Below are 20482 nucleotides of genomic sequence, written 5' to 3' on the forward strand. Positions count from 1 at the left end.
TTCTTGCTGTAGTTTTTAAGTTTTATATTTTATTTGAGAGAGAGAAAGAAGGGGGGGGGGGAGAATGGGTATGCCAGGGCTTCCAGCCACTGCAAATGAACTCTAGATGCATGCACGCACTTGTGCATCTGGCTTACATGGGTCCTGGGGATTGAACTGGGGTCCTTTGGCTTTGCAGGCAGATGCCATCTCTCCAGCTCTTTGCTATGTTATTAATATGAAGAAGAAGGATGAGGAGAGGCTGGCAAAAAAAAAAAAAAAACTTTACAAGTACAAAATTAGATAGCTTGACTTAAGCTACTATTGTGTCTGCATAGCTAGATAAGTAGGGTGAAAGTGCTGTGATATTTGTGATTCTAGGGCAGACAGACAGAAAGCCTATCTTCTTATAGGCACAAAACAGTGGCCCAAATTGGGTTTTTCTCTCCTCTCTTTCTCTTGCTTTCTTTTCCTTCCTTCTTTCCTTTCTTTCTCCCTCCCTCCTTCCCTCCCTCCTCTCCTTCCTTCCTTCCTTCCCCCTCTCTTTATTTCTTTTTGAATAAGGATCTCACTGTAGCCCAGGCTGACCTGGAACTCACTCTGTAGTTGAAGCATGCCTTGAACTCACAGTGATCCTTCTACCTCTGCCTCCCAAGTGCTGAGATTAAAGACGTGCACCACCACACTCTGCTTTAGCCACAGAACAGTGGCCCTGTTCCTTCCTTAACCAGTGCTGGGTTCCTAGAAGCAAGAAGCTAGGAAGCTTAGCTTGAGGATTCATGGCTCCATGAACACAGCTGCATAACCCTGCCCAGTCAGTGATTTCTCTAGTTTTCATTTTCTTTATCTGGGGTGAGAGGAGAGGAGTATGTTGTACTAGATGGAATTTATAGTCCTATTCAGCCGAAGAATTATTTTCCTTGGCATTCACCACTACCACCAGTTTGTGCCAGACTCCTATCTAATCAACCCTCAGTTCCTGTAGCATTCAAACCAGATGACATGACCTGGATCTGCCTCATTATCTGCACCTTTTCTCTCCAAGCCTTTGTCCAGGCCCCAGACTTTCTTATCAGAAATGAGATTTTCCTAATTGTTCCAATCCCTAAGCTTTGTCTATCTCTGGATCTCTCTGACATTGATTTGTAGTTCTTTGTTGGTGTTTTATTGCTGTTTCCTTCATCAATCATTATATTATAAACTCCCCTAAACCTACTGCCTTAACATAACAGCCATTTTGTTATGCTCACCATTTCTGGAATAGGAAGCTTTTTCCAGAAACTTTTCTCTCATCAAAAATCCCCTGTGATTCTGCAGGTGACACTGGTTCATGTTTGAGTGTCCAAAATGGCTTCCTCATTCATGTGAGGGGTCTCCAGATAGAATGGCTAAAATAGCCGTTCATGGACAAGGGCTAGGTGTTCTTAAAGTGGCTGGATTTCTTATACAGTGACTGGCTTTCCTCAGAGTTCATGGTGCAGAAAGTGCTTTTATGACTGGGTTTCACAAGTCATGAAGTATTGCTTCTGCTGCATTCTCAGGGCCAATGTGGAACCATTGGGGCACAGTAATCCAACTGGGTGTGGCCTTTTTGAGTACTGGTTGGGGCTGTCTGTGTTAGTTAATTTTCATTGTCAGGCTGACTGGATTTGGAATCACTTAGGAGACAATCTCTGGGTATGACTGTGAAGTATTTCCAGAGATGTTTAACTGAGGAAGGAAGACCCACCCTGGATGTGTAGCATCAGCCCATGCGCTGGGGTCCCTGGACTGACTAGAAAGGGAAAGAGGAGAAAGCCAACATTCATCTTCCTGCATCTTGACCTGAGATGTGATGTGAATAGCCACCTCACACTTCCACACCCATGCTTCTCCATCCTAATGGGCTGATGAGGGGGTCTTTTACTTTTCTTATTGCTGTTACCAAATACTTGACAAAAAGCAGTTTCAGAGAAAAAGGGCCTATTTTGGCTCACATTTTGGAGGAATGTAGTCATGGTGAAGAAGGCATGGTATCATCAAGAAGCAGAGAAAGGGCTGGAGAGATGGCTTAGCTGTTAAGCGCTTGACTGTGAAGCCTAGGGACCCCAGTTCGAGGCTCGATTCCCCAGTACCCACATTAGCCAGATGCACAGGGGGCGCACACATCTGGAATTCATTTGCAGCGTCTGGAGGCCCTGGCGCATCCATTCTCTCTATATATATCTGCCTTTCTCTCTGTGTCTGTCACTATCAATAAATAAATAAACAAAAATGTTTTTAAAAAAAGAAGCAGAAAAGGGAAGAGAAAGGAAGGGAGGAGGGTACTTAATAGGTTGATATTGTATATATGTAAGTACAATGATTGAGATGGGGAGGTAATATGATGGAGAATGGAATTTCAAAGGGGAAAGTGTGTGGGGGGAGGGAGGGAATTGCCATGGGATTTTTTTTATAATTATGGAAAATGTTAATAAAAATAAAAAAAAGAAGCAGAGAAAGACCGGGTGTGGTGGAGCATGTCTTTAATCCCAGCACTCGGGAAACAAAGGTAGGAGGATCGCAGTGAGTGCGAGGCCATTCTGAGACTACATAGTTAACTGCAGGTCAGCCTGAGCTAGAGTGAGACCCAACTTTGAAAAACAAAGAAGCAGAGAAAGCCAGCTATTTCTCTGTTTCCCCCTTTTTATTCATTCCAAAACCCCAGTCTACTGGGTAAAGCCATGTACACTCAGGATGAGGCTTCGCTCCTCAGTTCTTCCTCCTCACTTAAACCTCTCTGCAAATACCATTAAGGTCACACACAGAGGTGTGTCTCCTGGGTGATTCCAAATTCAGTCAAGTTGACAGTGAGGATTAACCCTCAAGCTCAGAGTTCTCCATCTCTGCCATGTTACTAGTTGTGAGACTTAAGGCACAGCTTTTTCTTCTAGGAGTGGTGGTGAATGATGTAAGAACACTTTCCAGGTATGTGGGTGAAACAATGATAGTGATTTCCAGTCACATAGAAACATCGTTCTCAGAGTCTGACATGGTGGTGCACACCTTTAATCCTAGCATTCCCTGTGAGTTCAAGGCCAGGCTGGGACTACAAAGCTGATTCCAGGTCAGCTTGGACTAGAGTAAATCCCTACCTTAAAAAACAAACAAACAGCTGGGTGTAGTGGCACATGCCTTTAATCCAAGCACTCGGGAGGCAGAGGTAGGAAGATCACTGTGAGGCCAACTTGAGATGACACAGTGAATTCTAGGTCAGCCTGGGCTAGAGTGAGACCTTACCTTAAAAAATCAAAACAAACAAAAGAAACATGGCTCTTAATCAATCAATATCCCACAGACACCAGCTGTTATTATTGATGTATTCTGTCAAGTTATTGTGAGTCAGTGGTGGTGTTGTTTGTTAGAAAAGCTCAGGCATTGTTTTCTGAAATAGTAAAAATACCTATATTTGCCATGCATGGTAGCACACACCTTTAATCCTAGCACTTGGGAGGCAGTAGTAGGAGGATTGCTGTGAATTTGAGGTCAGCCTGGAAACACAGAGTGAGTTCCAGGTTTGTCTGGGCTAAAGTGACACCCTACTTCAAAAATTAAAAACAGCTGGGTGTGGTGGCGCATGCCTTTAATCCCAGCACTTGGGAGGCAGAGATAGGAGGATCATTGTGCATTCGAGGTTACCCTGAGACTACATAGTGAATTTCAGGTCAGCCTGGGCTAAAGTGAGACCCTACCTAAAAAAAAACAAAAGTTCAAAAGTAAAAACCCAAAACCTGCTTTATAAACTATGGGCAGTAGAAGCAACTGGCTCTACCAATAAACATCCAAGCACTGTTCTATTGGCTGGAGACTTTGAAACCACAAAGACATAAGTTCACATTTTTTTCCCTCATGTCTTATCTCAAATAATACCATGACTAAATGGTTGTGGGTTATGATTTTTAAAAGTCAAAATAAAAAATCTATTCAATATTGAAATGACCATGGAAAACAAGCAGAAGTAAACTAAACTCGTATTGCTACGATAATCTGTAAGCAAAGAAAATATTCATGTAGGAAAAGAAAGTATCAGCAAATGGATGAATGAATACTTGCAGAGAATATGCAAAAATGAGAGTGGAGAAAAGAGAAGGTGGGGAACAAAGGGAATTTAGGAAGGGTCCTGAGCTGCCTTGTGATCATGCACAACTGGCAATGACATAATTGCTACCTGAATTTTAGACCCAAGAGCACCATGAAAGGATTTGTCCATATTAAGGGAAAAAGTGACTAATGCCAACTCTTCTGGGAAAACAATATAAAACAAACCAGCTATGTTATTTTAACTTTATAGAGAAGTGCCTGAAATGAGTTTACAACCCATATAATCAGCAGAAATAGCTCCAAATTGCAGGAGGACCTGTTTTTCCTCTACTCATAGCCCAGAGTTTTGTTATTGCTGTTTTCCACAAGATTGTCTTTCTTTTGGGTAGATGCACATTCAGGAAGACAGTGAGCCTTGGCAAAGGGTGTTTGGAGTAAAGGTAAACTCAGGGCCTTCAGACCTCCTCAGAGAAGAGATGACCCTGCCAGGAAACCAGGGAAGCAGGCTGTGGGGTTAGTTTTGGGTTTGGTTTTGGGACAGGAAGGTCAGCGTTCTATCCCATCTGGGAGGCTGAACCTTTAGCACAAGAGTAGATTTTTTTTCATTTCTGTATTTTGTGGTGCCTGGGCTCAAACCCAGTGTGTCTCAGGCATGCTGATAACATGCTACTTCTGAGCCGCTCTCCCAGCCCCCAGATGTGCTTCAAATAGATCTAGAAACTCACTTTCAGGAGTTTGGTTTGAGGGAGTGAGGCATGCCGGAGATGCTCCTGAAGAAATCCGTATGGCACAGGAAGGTGGGCTGGGCAATGAAGTCACCAAAGCCAATTCTTTTTTCTTTTTAGTTTTTAAATTTTTTTCTTTTTAATTTTTGGTTTTTTGAGGTAAGGTCTCACTCTAGCCCAGGCTGACCTGGAATTCACTCTGTAGTCTCAGGGTAGCCTTGAACTCATGGCGATCCTCCTACCTCTGCCTCCCGAGTGCTGGGATTAAAGGCGCAAGCTACCACACCCAGCCTAAAAATATTTTTCTTTATAAGCAGAGAGAGATAGAAGAGAGACAGAACAGGTACACCAGGGCCCCCAGCCACTGCAAAAGAACTCCTGAAACAGGCACTACTTTGTGCATCTGTCTCTATGCGGGTACTGGAGAATCAACCCTGGGTCATTAGGTTTTGCAGGTAGGCGTCTTAACTGCTGAGCAATCCCTCCAGCTCCCTTCTTCTTCTTTCTTTTTTGTAATTTTAAAAAATATTTTTAGCCTCAGCAAATTCTACAAGGAGCTCTAGACATGGATGGCTTTTCTTTCCAGCATTTCACTGTCTTTTAAGAACTGTCTTGCCGGGTGTGGTGGCGCACGCCTTTAATCCCAGCACTTGGGAGGCAGAGGTAGGAGGATCACCGTGAGTTCGAGGCCACCCTGAGACTCCATAGTGAATTCCAGGTCAGCCTGGGCTAGAGTGAGACCCCACCTCGAAAAAACAAAAACAAACAAACAAAAAAAGAACTGTCTTATTTGAGGGAAGGAGTCAGCCTTTGTACTGCATTAGACTTCTGGGGTGGAGTAACATTGGACAAGGTGGTCCTCTGAGGCCAAGGGCAAGGCCCTATGAGGAACACAGTGAGTGAGCTGCACCCCGTCTTCCCAGGATCCTGAGTCTTCTCATCGTTGTCTAAGCACATAAAGATTCTCTCTTTCCTGAGAAATTGCATATAGCAAAGTACATAGTTGTCAAATATATACATTCATATGTTTTTTCTTTATTTTTTAAAGTTATTTTTTCATGTTTTATTTATTTGTTTTCAAGGGGAGATAGAGAAAGAAAAATAGAGAATGTGTACACCAGGGCCTCTAGTCACTGTGAACAAACTCCACATGACTGCTGGCTTTATGTGGGTACTGGGGAATTGAACCTGGGTCATCAGGCACTGCAGGCAAGCACCTTAACTGTTGAGCCATCTCTCCAGACCCCAAACTTTATATGTGTTTTTATTTTTAATTAATTTATTTGACAGAGAGAGAGAGAGAGAATGGGTGCACCAGGGCCTGTAGCCACTGCAAACGAGCTCTACACGTGTGCACCACCTTGTGCATGTGGCTAATGTGGGCCCTGGGGAATTGAACCTGAGTCCTTTGCCTTGGCAGGCAAACGCCTTAACCACTTATCCATCCCTTCAGCCCTTCATATGTTTTTACGTGGGTATGCATCCAAGTAATCCCCACTCACAGCAAGATAGACACCAAAATCTTTGGACCTGAACAGGCTGCCTTGTGTGCTTTTCCAGCCAATAACTGTTCCCACAGACATAATCACTATTTTTATATTTATGACTATATTCTAATTTTGTCTGGTTTTGAATTTCATGTAACTGGAAACATTTAGTAGGTCTGGCCTTTTATTATTATTATTATTATTAAATTATTGTATTTATTGAAGGAAGTACAGAGCCAAGGAAAGGCACCCACGAGGCTAGAGATTCCACATGGAGGGCCTGGAAAAATCTGTGGAAAGAAAAGAGAAAAAAGCAAGTTCAAGGAGCTCCTGCCATGTGGGGAGCTGGAAGTGGGGGATAAAGAACCCCTGTGGGGAGAGTAAGGGCTAGGGGCTCGCACCCCCAGTTCAACCAGGCTCACCCATAGCTGGAAGTTCCCACATCATCAGAGATAGGTCTGGCCTTTTATTTTGGTCTTTTTTGAGGCAGGGTCTTGCTCCAGCACAGGTTGACCTGGAATTCACTATGTAGTCTCAGGCTAGCCTTGAACTCATGGTGATCCTCCTACCTCTGCCTCCTGAGTGCTGGGATTAAAGGTGTGTGCCATCATGCTGGGCTGGCCTTTTTGATTTAATGTATCTCTGTAATTCATGTATGTTGGGTACTGCAACCACAGAATGAGTTCTCCATGCCCCAACAAGTACCAAAATCTGGGGACATTCAAGTCCCTTAGATAAAATAACATGGTATTTGTACATAATGGATGTACATTCTCCTATATAACCTTAAAGAGAATTTTTTTTTTTTTTTGAGGCAGGGTCTCATTCTAGCCCAGCTTGACCTGGAACTCTGTAGCTCCAGGCTGGCTTCACACTTGGCCTTCAAAGTGTGGGGATTAGAGGCGTGTACTTTAAATTATCTCTAAGGCTAGGTGTGTTGTTCATACCTTAACTGGCAATAGGTGCCAGAGGCAGGAGGATCAATAGTTAAGAATCCAGCCTGGCCCATATGGTCAGACCCTGTCTGTCTCAAAAAAAAAAAAAAAAAAAGATGTCTGGATTGTTTATATTCCTAATGCTATGTAAATACTTGTTATCATGTGGTGTCCAAGAAATAATGAGAACAATATTCTGTATATATGCATATGGATGTAATATTGTCTCTTGAATGTCATGGATCTGAGGTTGGTTAGTTCTATTGATACAGAATCTACAAATATAGAGGGCTGAAGGCATTCTGACCAATGAATGGTAACGTTGAGTGTATATGCCACCAACTAGCAACTATCTAATGTATTCATGTGGCAGGACTGAAGTATTTACCCAGGGCCTCACCTAAGCGAGGCAATCACTGTATCACTAAGCTACTTCTCCATTCTTATTTATTCATTTTTTAAATTTATTTATTTATTTATTTATTATATTTTTTTTAATTTTTATTAACATTTTCCATGATTATAAAATATATCCCATGGTAATTCCCTCCCTCCCCACCCCCACACTTTCCCATTTGAAATTCCATTCTCCATCATATCCCCTCCCCATCTCAATCAGTCTCTCTTTTATTTCGATGTCATGATCTTTTCCTCCTCTTATGATGGTCTTCTGTAGGTAGTTTCAGGTACTATGAGGTCATGAATATGCAGGCCATTTTGTGTCTGGAGGAGCATGTTGTAAGGAGTCCTACCCTTCCTTTGGCTCTTACATTCTTTCCACCACCTCTTCCGCATTAGACCCTGAGCCTTGGAAGGTGTGATTGAGATGTCACTCAGTACTCCAGTCACTTCTTTCCATCACTATGATACCTTCTGAGTAATCCCAAGGTCACTGCCATCTGAAAAGAGAAGATTCTCTACCCACAATGAGAGTAGCGTTAATATAAGGGTATAAATATTAAGAGAAGTGGTTACTGGGCAGTTTCATAAGCATAGTATATACACTTATCCAGTCATTGGCAAATATTACACCCCTAGGGCTCATGACTACCCCTGTTTTAAGTTTTCAGTATCAGGGATGTATTTTCCCCCATGGAGTGGGCCTCTAGTCCAGTTGGAAGGCAGTTGGTTCCCACCATGACAGACATGCCACTATTGCACCCATTGGCTCATTTGGCTTGGCTGGCCAATTATAAGGCTTGCAGTGTCCACTGTTGAGTATCTTCACTGGTGGTATTTCTTTCTCCCATTGAACTACATGTAGAATGGCTTCTTCCAGCTTTCTGTCAGTTGGTCTACATGGAGGAGGTTATCAGCTCAGTTCCAGCAGGATTTTTCAGTGGTCTTGCAGCCTAAGTATGTGGAGTCTTCAGCAATAGGGATTACCATCGATTCCTGGTGGGAAACCAAGGGGCTCGGCAATGGCCTATAATGTTTTGGGGGCATCAGGGACCTCCCTGGCCAAAAACTCACTGGAGGTATCCCATCCCTGGCACTGAAAATTTTCTAACAATGATCCATGGCTCCTGAGTGTTCCATTGTCCAAAACCAAAGGATTCCATATGATTTATTTGCATCCTCTTAGATTTTGATTAGCCCTCCCTCCACCTTTCCTTTACTTAATCTCTTCCCCTGACCTCACTTTGGGCCTTTTCACCCCCGTTAATCTATTCTTCTACTTACATATATACAATACCAACCTATTAAGTACTCTCCTCCCTTCTTTTCTCTTCCCTTTATATCTCCTTTTTAACTTACTGGTCTCTGCTACTGAGATTTTTCCTTCTCACACAGAAGCCCAATCATCTGTAGCTAGGATCCACATATGAAGGAGAACATGCAGCACTTGGCTTTCTGGGCCTGGGTTACCTCATTTAGTATAATCCTTTCCAGATCCTCCATTTTCCTGCAAATTTCACAGCTTCATTTTTCTTTACTGCTGAACAGAACTCCATTGTATAAATGTGCCACGTCTTCCTTATCTTCTCAGCAGTTGAGGGACATCTAGGCTGGTTCCATTTCCCAGCTATTATAAATTGAGCAGCAATAAACATGGTTGAGCATGTACTTCTAAGGAAATGGGATGAGTCCTTAGGATATATGCCATCCTGATTTAATCTAGGTGTGTCGTATAAATCAAGTAAATCATTTCTTTCATATTTTCAAACTTAGAGTATATGTTCTTATATAGTATGTCCCTGTGATTTTTTTGAATTTCTCTGGTATCTGTTGTGATGGTTCCTTTTTCATCTCTAATTTTGTTAATTTGTGTCTTTCTTTTGGTCAGATTTGATAGAGGTTTTTCAATGTTGTTTATCCTTTTCAAAGAGTCAACTCTTTGTTTTATTCATTCTTTGGATTTTTTTGTTTCTATTTCATTAATTTCTACCCTAATCTTTTTATGATCTTTTGATCCCATTATGATCAGGTGGAGTACAAGGAATAATGCCAATTTTCCTGTATTTGTTTTGTGTCCCAATATATGGTCTATTTTAGAGAATGTTCTGCTGAAAAGAATGTGTGCTCCTCCTAGGCATATATCCAAAGGACTCATCTCATTTCCTTAGAAGCACATGCTCAACCATGTTTATTGCTGCTCAATTTATAATAGCTGGGAAATGGAACCAGCCTAGATGTCCCTCAACAGATGAGTGGATAATGAAGATGTGGTACATTTATACAATGGAGTTCTACTCAGCGGTAAAGAAAAATGAAGTTATGAAATTTGCAGAAAAATGGATGGACCTGGAAAGTATTATACTAAGTCAGGTAACCCAGGCCCAGAAAGCAAAGCGCCACATGTTCTCTCTCATATGGGGATCCTAGCTACAGATGACTGGGCTTCTGCGTGAGAATGAAAATACTTAGTAGCAGAGGCCAGTAAGTTGAAAAGGAGACATAAAGGGTGGAGAAAGGAAGGGAGGAGGATACTTAATAGGTTGATATTGTATATATGTAATTACAATGATTGTAATGGGGAGCTAATATGATTGAGAATGGAATTTCAAACGGGAAAGTGTGGGGGTGGGGAGGGAGGGAATTACCATGGGATATATTTTATAATCATGGAAAATGTTAATAAAAATTTAAAAAAAAAAACACCTAAAAAAAAAAAAAAAAAAAAAAAGAATGTGTGCTCCACAGTATTTGGATGAAATGCCCTGTATATATCTGTTAGGTCCAGATGCATCTCTTTTTATTTTTTGTCGGGATGACCTATCAGTTGATGAGAGTGGGGTGTTGAAGTCACCCATTACCACTTTGTTTGGTGTTATCTGTGACCTTAGTTTGAGGTAATATTGAAAGGTGTGTATTCATTTTTGCCATTTTTTGTAGTTCTTCCGGTTTTACCTTTGCTCTCTTGTGTTAACTAGTATTTGAGTATTTGGTTTTTCCTGGTTCCTTATATGTGTGCTTTTATTTTTCTTAAGCATGGAGGATTCTTTCAAGTATTTTCTGTAGAGCTGGTTTTGTCTTCAAATACTCCTTTAGCTTGCTTTTGTCATGGAATGTCCTTATTTCTCCGTCTATTTGAATGGATAGTTTTGCCGGATAAAGTAACCTTGGTTGACAGTTGTTATCTTTTAGGACTTGGAATGCATCACTCCAAGCCCTTCTGGCTTTTAAAGTTTGTGTTGAGTAATATGCTGTAATCCTGATAGGCTTTCCTTTGTAGGTAACTTGATTTTTCTCTCTGACTGCTTTCAGTATTTTTTCTTTGGTTTGTGTATTTGGTAGTTTGATTGTAATATGGCAAGGAGAGGCTCTTTCCAGGTTTTGTCTGGCTGGTGTTCTAAAGGATTCCTGTATCTGCATTGGCACCTCTTTCCCAATTTGGGGGAAGTTTTCTTCTATGATTTTGTTGATGACGCCTACTATGCCTTTGGAGTAAAATTCTTCTCCTCCTAGTATGCCCTGAATTCTTATGTTTGATCTTTTCATAGTGTCCCGAATATCTTGAAATTCCCACTCATACTTTTTTATGTTTGTCTTTCTCTTTGTTGGACTGCATTACATCTGCCACCTGGTCTTGTAGCTTAGATATTCTGTCTTCTCCTTCATCCATTCTACTGGTGAGATTTTTACAGAGTTTCTTATTTCATTAACTGTGTTCTTCATTGCTAGTAATTGTGACTAGTTTTTCTTTATTATTTCTATTTCCTTCTTTATGTCTAGTATTGACCTCTTTATTTCATTAAATTGGTGTCCTATGTTTTCTTGGATTCCTTTGATTTCCTCTTTGATTTCTTCTTTGACTTCTTTGAACATATTTATAATCATTCTTTTGAAATGTTTCTCAGGCATTTCCTTTAACTCGTTCTCACTGGAGGTCATTTCTGATGTATCAATACTTTGTGGTGGACTTATATTGTCTTGATTTTTGGTGTTTCTTGTGTTCTAATGTATATATATTTGCATCCTGGATTATTTAATGATTGGATTTTCTAGTTAGCTGGGTATTATTAAATGTATCAGACAATCTGATGTTATATAACTTCAAGGTAGGAGCTTAAGGCATTAGTTGTGGCTCTCAAGACTCTCAGAGTATTTATCCAAGAGTAGGTATTATGACAACCAAATCCTCTAACTGTCTCTTAGGGTGTGTGGTGCCCCACCCACACCCTTAATCCTGACAACAAGGAGGTTAAGATTTCTGATCTGTTGAGGGTTCCAAGTCAGCTTGTGACCAGGTGAGGCCCTTCCCTGGTGTAATCCCAGTTACCTCTGCTCCTGATTGGGTCCCACTGTGGGTTCAAGTTGGTGTGGTCAGGTCCCGGGACCGCTGCTCTGTTCATTGGAGCTGGGTACTGGCAGTGGGGGAGGGGAGGGAGCCACAGCTGCTCTAGTTCTCTCGCTGGTCCACGTGTTCTTCTACCTTGTGATCTGCTCCTCTGTTGTTCACTGTCGTTCTCCCTTCACGTTTCTACAGTTTGCAGAGAGCTCCGGTGTGAGTGGAAGCTCCCTGCACCTGGCTTTTCCTGTGGCTCAAGCCCATCCTGGCAGCTTTCTGGTGCGCTGTGGCTGCCGCTGCAGTTGGTGGACCTGCCGGAACTCCTTCTGCAGGCCTGTGTGGGCTCTGGATGCTCTGGATCTCTCCTACTTCTCTGCTGCCATTTCAATTTCCTATACATCTCACTTTTTAGTAAAAGTGTATATTTTGCTGAGGTAGTTTTGGCTTTTTCCCTCCTAGGCTGCTTTGGCGTGGTACCTACGCTGCCATCTTTAATCCCAGCACTCGGGAGGCAGAGGTAGGAGGATTGCCTTAAGTTTGAGGCCATCCTGAGACTACATAGTGAATTCCAGGTCAGCCTGGGCTACAGTGAGACATTACCTCAAAAAACAAAACAAAAGAGAGAGAGAGAGAGAGAGAGAGAGAGAGAGAGAGAGAGCATGCCAATAATGATGTGAGCTGAGGGAAAGTTCAACTTTAACTAGATCTCTTAAGAAACTCTGGACAAAAGCCACACCACATAGCCACCTTCCCTTTTAAGATACACTTCTGTCTCCTGTAGCAGATAATCAGTACTGATGTGGATTCTGAGTGGTGATAGTTCCTTCATGGTGGCCCCTGTCAATTGAGAGAAGCTGTTATTGAACATGTGCCATTATGTTCCCTGCAGGACATTTGGCAGATCACAGAGATGCTCGTGGTTGTTATATCACAGATGATATGACATTCTAATCACACTGAGGCTAGAAGGTGAGATTCTGTTCACCATCTCACAACACACAGGGTATCATCTAACAACAGAGCATTATCCTGCCCAAATTCTGAGGTGTGGATGTCCTGAGCTTAGCAATTTCTTGGGAAAGGAACCAGGGCAAGTCATTAACCTTTACTGCTAGTGACAAATGTGGTGGGAAAGTCTACCCTAAATGTGGGTGTTTCCATTCCATGGGCTGAGACCCTAGCTCTAAGAAAGGACAAAGCTAGTTGAGTGTGAGCATTCATCTCCTTGTGTGGTAGGGTTTGAATGAAATGTCCCCTAGAGCCTCACTGTTTTTCTACTTTCATAAATTTTATTGAGAACTTCATTATATGAACATATTGCAATTTTGTCATGTTCCCCTTGGGTTATACTCTTATGTTCCCTCTCCCTAGCCATATTCCACTGAGGGCCCTCCTCAGTAGGATTATTGGTAATCACTGTGCAATCATGAATGCATCAGTCAGCTTTTGTAGGGGGACAATGCCACATAGTACACCTTCCCACCCTGTGGCTCTTACATTATTTTGGTCCCTTCTTTTGTAATGTTCCCTAAGCCTTGGCGGGTCTGTTACAAGTCTCCTTCAGTGTTGAGCCACCTGTGTTTTGAATGCTTGGTCCCCCAATTGGTGGTAATTTGGGAAGTGAAGCCTTATTGGAGAAGGTGTGTTGCTGGGGATTGGCTTAGAGGTGTTATAGCCAGCACCCCTTCGCCAGTGTTCAGCTTACTCTTGCTGCTTTCCTGCAGCTTCTGTGACAAGAAGTGATGTTGTGTTCTACCATCCTTTCCCTAACATGGTAGAGCTTCCTCTGTAGACTGTAGACCAAAATAAACCTTTTCCTCCACCATCTGCTTTTGTTCGGGTGCTTATCCCAACAACATGAAGGTAGTGAATGACAACACTCTGCTTCCTGACTGTGACCAGCTGACTCAAGCTTCTGCCACCTTGTTCTCTCCACCATCACAAAGTAAAATCTTGAAGTGTAAGCTGAAATTGGAATTGGACTACAGCCTACTGAACTACCCATTACTAATGCTGTACTAGATAACAGCTTTAATGTGAACTCAAGGACTGTGGCAAGGAGCAGGAACAGTAGCTGTACCTAAATAAAAACAATTTTGGAAAAACCTTCTGACACACACATCCACACACACCATATACAAATTCATTCAATCTAGGCTGAGCTTGGTAGCTGTAATCTCAGCACTAAGGGAAGTTGAGGCAAGATGATAATGATGAGTTAAAGCCATACTGGGCTACACAGTTCCAGGTCATCCTGGCCAATATGTGCAACCCTACCTCAAAACAAACAAACAGACAAACAGGATTTAGGCTTGAAAGTTCTTTTAAATTTATTTATTTGAGTGTATGTGAGTGTGTTTGCATGCACATGCCTCAGGGCTTCTTGGTGCTACAAACGAACTCCAATGCTTGAGCCACCTTTTTGTGTTCAGGTTATGTGAGTTATTTGGGAACTGAACCTGGGTGAGGAGACTTTAACAAGCAAACACCTTTAACTGCACATCCATCTTTCCAGTCTAAAGCTAGAAGGGTCTGTGCAAGAGTCCACCCACCTTCCCAAAATTGCTCAGAGAATGAACTAGTTGTATTGCAAGTTTACTCATTGGACACAGCATTCCTCTTAGAGACAGCATTGTCTTAATGGCCCAGATGCATGCCACCTTCTGGAAACAAGGGGTATTTCATCATTAAAAGGGAATAACAGAAGATGGTTATAAAGCTGAAATTAGAATTATTTGTGAAAGGTATTTTAAAATTTAACACTTAATTTAGAAACCTACGGGTCACAAGCATATTTGTTTGTAATCAAAGATGACAGGTTACTTGCCTTCAGTAAGGAAAAAAATATAAACAGAAACTCACAGAGGACATAGGAATGTATGCAGAAATAGAAAAGGGTCTACAAAAGTAGCTAGAAGGAAAGTTGCATGGCAGTCAAATGGAACTTTATGCTTTGTTCAAAAAAAGAATTAGGGATGGAGAGATGGATTACAGGTTAAGGTGCTTGCCTGCAAAGTCAAAGGGCCCAGGTTCGATTCCCCAGGACCCACTTAAGCCACATGTACAAGGTGGTACATGTGTCTGAGTTTGCTTACAGTGGCTAGAGGCCCTGGCAAGCCCATTCTCTCTTTCTCTCTCTCTCTCTCTTTTTTTTTTTTTTTTTTGAGGTAGGATCTCACTCTAGCTCAGGCTGACCTGGAATTCACTATGGAGTCTCTCAGGGTGGCCTCAAACTCATGGCAATCCTCCTACCACTGCCTCCCAAGTGCTGGGATTAAAGGTGTGCGCCACCATGCCCGGCTCCATTCTCTCTCTTTTTAAAAAAGGACAATAAATTTATAATTTCTGTAACTTACCACTAATGACAAATGCAAAAACAAAGAGAACACTTCCTCCAAATACCAAAGAAACTAAACAAACTCCATTGTATAACTGTAACTATATTTTTGAGATGCAAGAGACTTATATCTATTTCTAATAAGTAATAACATTGAACCACTATAGTCTGTCTTTCTGTGTTCCAGTGCTCTGTGTGTGTGTGGGAGGGGAGGTGGTAAAGTTTATTGTCAAACATACAGTAAAGTTCCCCAGAAAAGCACTGTGAAGGACTCATGTTTTATTCTTTTTTGAGGTAGGGTCTCACTCTCATCCAGGCTGACCTGGAATTCACTATGTGAATTTAGGGTGGCCTCGAACTTATAGTGATCCTCTTAACTCTGCCTCCTGAGCGTTGCAATTAAAGGTATGTGGCACCATGCTCAGCCTTGTAAAAGGATTTTTAATTAGAATTTCTTTGTGGATAGCATAGCTTGTTTCATTTAATTGTCTGGCATTAATAATTTAAAATATTAGTGCTATGACCTACAGGAATGAGGTCCCATGGTAGATGTAAAGATTCTTTCTAGAGAAGCTAATTTGGAACAATTTAGCCAAAGGCCTTTATCTCAAGGGACCTTTTAAGGGCTTTACTAATTCTAGTTTGGTATTAATTTATTGTCAGTATTGAGTGCCTATTACTTATAAGGCTCAGTGTGGTCTAAAGCAGACAGGCTTGTCCTCAGAGCATGAAACCCAGTTGTAGACAGTAATATTAAGAGTATGCAGCTCTTTGGTGGTTTGGAGCTTAGAGCCAGGAATCAGATTAGCCTGGGTTTAATTCCCATTGAAACACTGACAAGCTTCGTGATCCTGTGCAAGTGAAGACAATTTATAATGCCTTCTTCTCTTTTCAGGAGGGGGAATGAGATAAGAGAAAGGGGTGACGGCAGTACCACCATAGTTGAGTATCCAACTAATATTAGGTCCTGTTAATATTTTTTTTCTCTGAGTCCTACTTAAATTTCAAGATCATTTACTTAAGAGTCATAAAAAGCCAGATGTAGAAAAGGCTTTTGTGCTTGGTTATCTGGTTATATTCATTAGCAGAAGACTTTTCATCCTTTCCCACTAATATTTTAAAACAAGGAATAGATGCCATAATTGGACTATGCTAGTTCCTGGTGGGAAAAGGGAGAGAAAAGGAATGAGGGAAGAAAGTCCAAGGGAATAAACAGGGGAAGTGGGAGACTAGTAGAAGAAGCATTGGGACAATTGAGGAACACAGACTAAGGACAGCATAACATAAAGGCAAGTCAGGGGGAAAAAACAATAAAATGCATCTTGAGACAAGTATAACGAGAAGGGAGGGAAAAGGGAGTAAACACAAAGGAAGAATAGTTCTTCACAGTGGCACTGCTGTGGTGTAAAAGCCAAATGTTCTGGGATCTGATCACTCCTAATCATCAGCCACACTGTTTAACCTGAGTCCACTTTTCTTTGGTGTTTGTAGTGAGAATTAGATGAGACTCATGGATGGATGCTGTGTTGGTGAGAAAAATTCATTCAAACAAGGGATTATGAAGGGGAGAGGAAGTTGAGAGGGGGGGGGAGAGGAGGAGAAAAGGCGAGGATTCTTGGCAATGTAGATGAGGTGAGAACTATGGGAAATCACAGTAAAGATGTTGCTGAGGCAATTGCAGAACTTGACCCAATGCACTGAGCTTTGACAACTCGTCAGGTAGCTACAGTTCTCTGTGCATGGGCTCATGCTGTCCTCACAGCATCTCTATGGGGCTAGGTTCTACTCTTAGCCTCCTTGGATTTTTCTTTTTTCTTTTTGAGGTAGCCTCACTCTAGCCCAGGCTGCCTTGAAAATCATTCTGTAGTCCCAGACTGGCCATGAATTTAGAACTCCTACGTCTGTCTCCCACGTGTGCTGGGATTAAAGGTGTGTGTCGTAATGCCTGGCTTTATTTTGTTGTTTTGAATTGGGAAATAAACTTTTAATTTTTCTTCTCAGAAAAAAAATCAATTGATATTTCTTAGGAACTTCTTTGTGTTAAATAAAGGCAAGCATATTTACAATTCAACATGAGAGCCATGAAAATGTTCTTTCAGCAGTCAGTGTCCAAAAGAGGGTGAATTAAAGTTTGTCTTCAGGGCTGGAGAGATGGTTTAGCGGTTAAGCGCTTGCCTCTGAAGCCTAAGAACACCGGTTCAAGGCTCGATTCCTCAGGACCCACGTTAGCCAGATGCACAAGGGGGCGCACGCGTCTGGATTTCGTTTACAGTGACTGGAGGCCCTGGTGCGCTCATATTCTCTCTCTCTGCCTCCTTCTCTCTCTCTGTCTGTCGCTCTCAAACAAAAATTTAAAAAAGTTTGTCTCCAAATGAGTATGGAAAGTTAAGCATGGGTTCTATATAAACTTTATTTAAAAAAAATATTAAGGGTGGGCCTGGTGGCACACGCTCTTAATCCCACCACTCAGAAGGCAGAGGTAGGAGGATCACTGAGTTCTCTGCCAGCCTGGAAATACAGAGTGAATTCCAGGTCAGTCTGGGCTAAAGTGAGACTCTATCTTGAAAAAACTACACACACACACACACACACACACACACACACACACACACACATATTCCCCAATATCAGGGTGTAAATAAAGCCTTACTTAAACTTAACCCCAAACACCCTGTTTTTATCAAGGCCCATGGATAAGAATCCTAAAGTGTAAAGGCTATGATAGCAGAAGAGAGTCCTGGTATTGGTTGGTTGCCCTTCTCTAGACTCGGGATGAATGCCATCATACTTGTGTTTTCGTCCCCAGCAGCCGGCCTGCATGTGCGAGCTGGGAACCCTTCTTTCAGAGACTTCAGAAGCACAGAGAAGCTTCGTAGACTTAAAGCTGGAGAATGGACGGCTGAAAGACGATTCAAACGCAAACAGCTCCACCTGCAGAGCCAAAGCGGGTAAAGTCCTTCCAAACGACCTCAAGGGACGCGTGGAGAGCAGAAAGTGGGATCTGTTTCCAGCTCGGTCCCCAAACTGCTCTACATTAAGGTCCCAAGGCCCGCTCATCCATCCTCGCTCTCTCTGCTCCCACGGCGGGTTCTCAAAGCCCCGGCCAGCCACAAAGCGTCTGTCTCCAAGGAGACCGATCTGGGGCGGGACTTCCGACTGAGCGCGCGCGTACTTCCGCCGGGAGCCGGAAGCGCCCTGGCTGTCAGCGCCGACGCCGCGCGCGGGCACTTCGGAGCGAGGTCGGCTCGACCATGCTGACTCCGGCGTTCGACCTCAGCCAGGACCACGACTTCCTCACAGTGTGCATCCGCGTGCCCTATGCCCGTGCCTCGGAGTTCGACGTGTACTTCGAGGGGGTGGATTTCAGGTTCTACGCCAAGCCCTACTTCCTCAGGTCAGTGCCGCTGGCTGACGGACTGAGGGAGGACGGGGCTGCTTCCCGAGCCGTCCCCTTCCTCACCCTCTTTGAATCCCAGCTCAGGACTTCCAAAACCACTTCCTTTATTATTTCAGTTTTTAAACTTTTGTTTTGTTTTGAGGTAGGGTCTCACTCTAGCCCAGGCTGACGTGGAACTTACTCCCAAGCCCAAGCTGGTCTCGAACTCACAACGATCCTTCTTCCTCTGCCTCCTGAGTGCTAGGATTAAAGGCGTGCGCCACCACATCTGGCTGATTAAAAAAAAAATTATTAACAGCTTCTATAAGCGCACACAATAAACCATGATAATTCTCACTCACTTCCCACCCCCGTTCTCCTCCCGCAAATCCAAACTCCACCGAATCCTTTCTTTCTTTCCAATTAGTCTGTCTTTTATTTTGATGTCAGCATCTTTTCCTCCTATTATGATGAGGGTCTTGTGTAGGTAGCATCACGCACTGCGAGGTTATGGCTATCCAGGCTACTTTGTGTCTGGAAGATTGCATTGGCTTCCTTTGGCTCTTACAATTCTTTCTGCTATCTCTTCTGCAGTGGACCCTGAGTCTTGAAAGGTGTGATAGAGACTTCCCAGTGCTGAAAACATCGCTGTAACTTCTTATCTAGCTGGCCAATCTTAAGGCTTGTAGGGTAAACTGCAATTTAACTCCATTGGTGACTTCTAGCTCCCAAAAGGCTGCGTGCTACATAGCCTTTTCCAGCTTTCCTACAGCTAGTCAACAGGGAGGTTTCCAGCTCAGCTCCAGCTTGATTTCTCAGTGACCTGAAGCCCAAGCATGTGGAGTCTTCAGGAATAGGGTCTTACCGTCTAGTTTTGGTGACCAACCTGGACCTTGGCAATGGTCTGTAATGATTTGGAGGACATCAGGGACCTTCCTGGCCAATATCTCACTGGAAGGTACCTGTGGTGGTTTGATTCAGGTGTCCCCCATAAACTTAGGTGTTCTGAATGCTAGGTTCTCAGCTGATGGAGATTTGGGGATTAAAACCTCCTGGAGGCAGTGTATTGTTGGGGGGCAGGCTTATGGGTGTTATAATCAGTTTCCCCTTGCCAGTGTTTGGTACACTCTCCTGTTGCTATGGTCCACCTTATGTTGGCCAGGGGGTGATGTCCACCCTTTGCTCATGCCATCGTTTCTGCCTGCCATGATGGAGCTTCCCCCTCAAGTCTGTAAGCCAAAAATAAACCTATTTTCTTTCCCCCACAAGTTGCTCTTGGTCAGGTGATTTCTACCAATGCGAACCTGACTGCAACCTTATCTTACCCCTGGGACTGAATTTTTTCTAATAAAAACCTATGCCTTCCGGGTGCACCATTATCCATGTCCATAGGATACTTCTTTCCATACTGTCTCTTTAAAAAATATTTTAATTATTTTATTTGAAAGAGAGAGAGAGAGAAAAAAAAAAAGAATGGGTGCACTAGGACTTATAACCACTGCAAAGAACAAGTTCCAGATGCATATTCCACCTTGTGCATCTAGCTTTATGTGTGTTCTCAAGGTATATGCCAAGAAATGGTATAGCTAGGTCATATGGCAAATCTAATGTTAGCTATCTCAGGAACTTCCAACCAATTTCCACAATTGCAGTACCAGTTTACATTCCCACTAACAAAGTGAAGAGTTCCTCTTTTTCCATACCTTGCTAGAATTTATTGACATTTCTTTTCTTTCTTTTTTATTTCTGAGGTAGGGTCTAACTGTAGACCAGGCTGACCTGGAATTCACTATGTAGTCTCAGGGCAGCCTCAAATTCAATGGTGATACCTCTGTCTCCCAAGTGCTGGGAT

The 20482-nt window shown here is 42.7% G+C and overlaps 1 protein-coding gene across 1 annotated transcript in view; it reads left to right on the forward strand.

The window, feature by feature from the left end:
* The first annotated feature begins 18448 nt into the window (after positions 1-18448).
* Shq1 (SHQ1, H/ACA ribonucleoprotein assembly factor) overlaps positions 18449-20482 on the forward strand; it is a 134561-nt gene continuing 132527 nt past the window's right edge. Inside the window, exon 1 of the mRNA XM_004651508.2 lies at positions 18449-18648. Coding sequence (XP_004651565.2) covers positions 18506-18648 — 143 coding nt within the window. The 5' untranslated portion in view covers positions 18449-18505. The remainder of the gene's footprint in view (positions 18649-20482) is intronic.

This window comes from Jaculus jaculus, chromosome 14 (assembly GCF_020740685.1).
Source record: "Jaculus jaculus isolate mJacJac1 chromosome 14, mJacJac1.mat.Y.cur, whole genome shotgun sequence".
Classification (NCBI taxonomy): Eukaryota; Metazoa; Chordata; class Mammalia; order Rodentia; family Dipodidae; genus Jaculus; species Jaculus jaculus.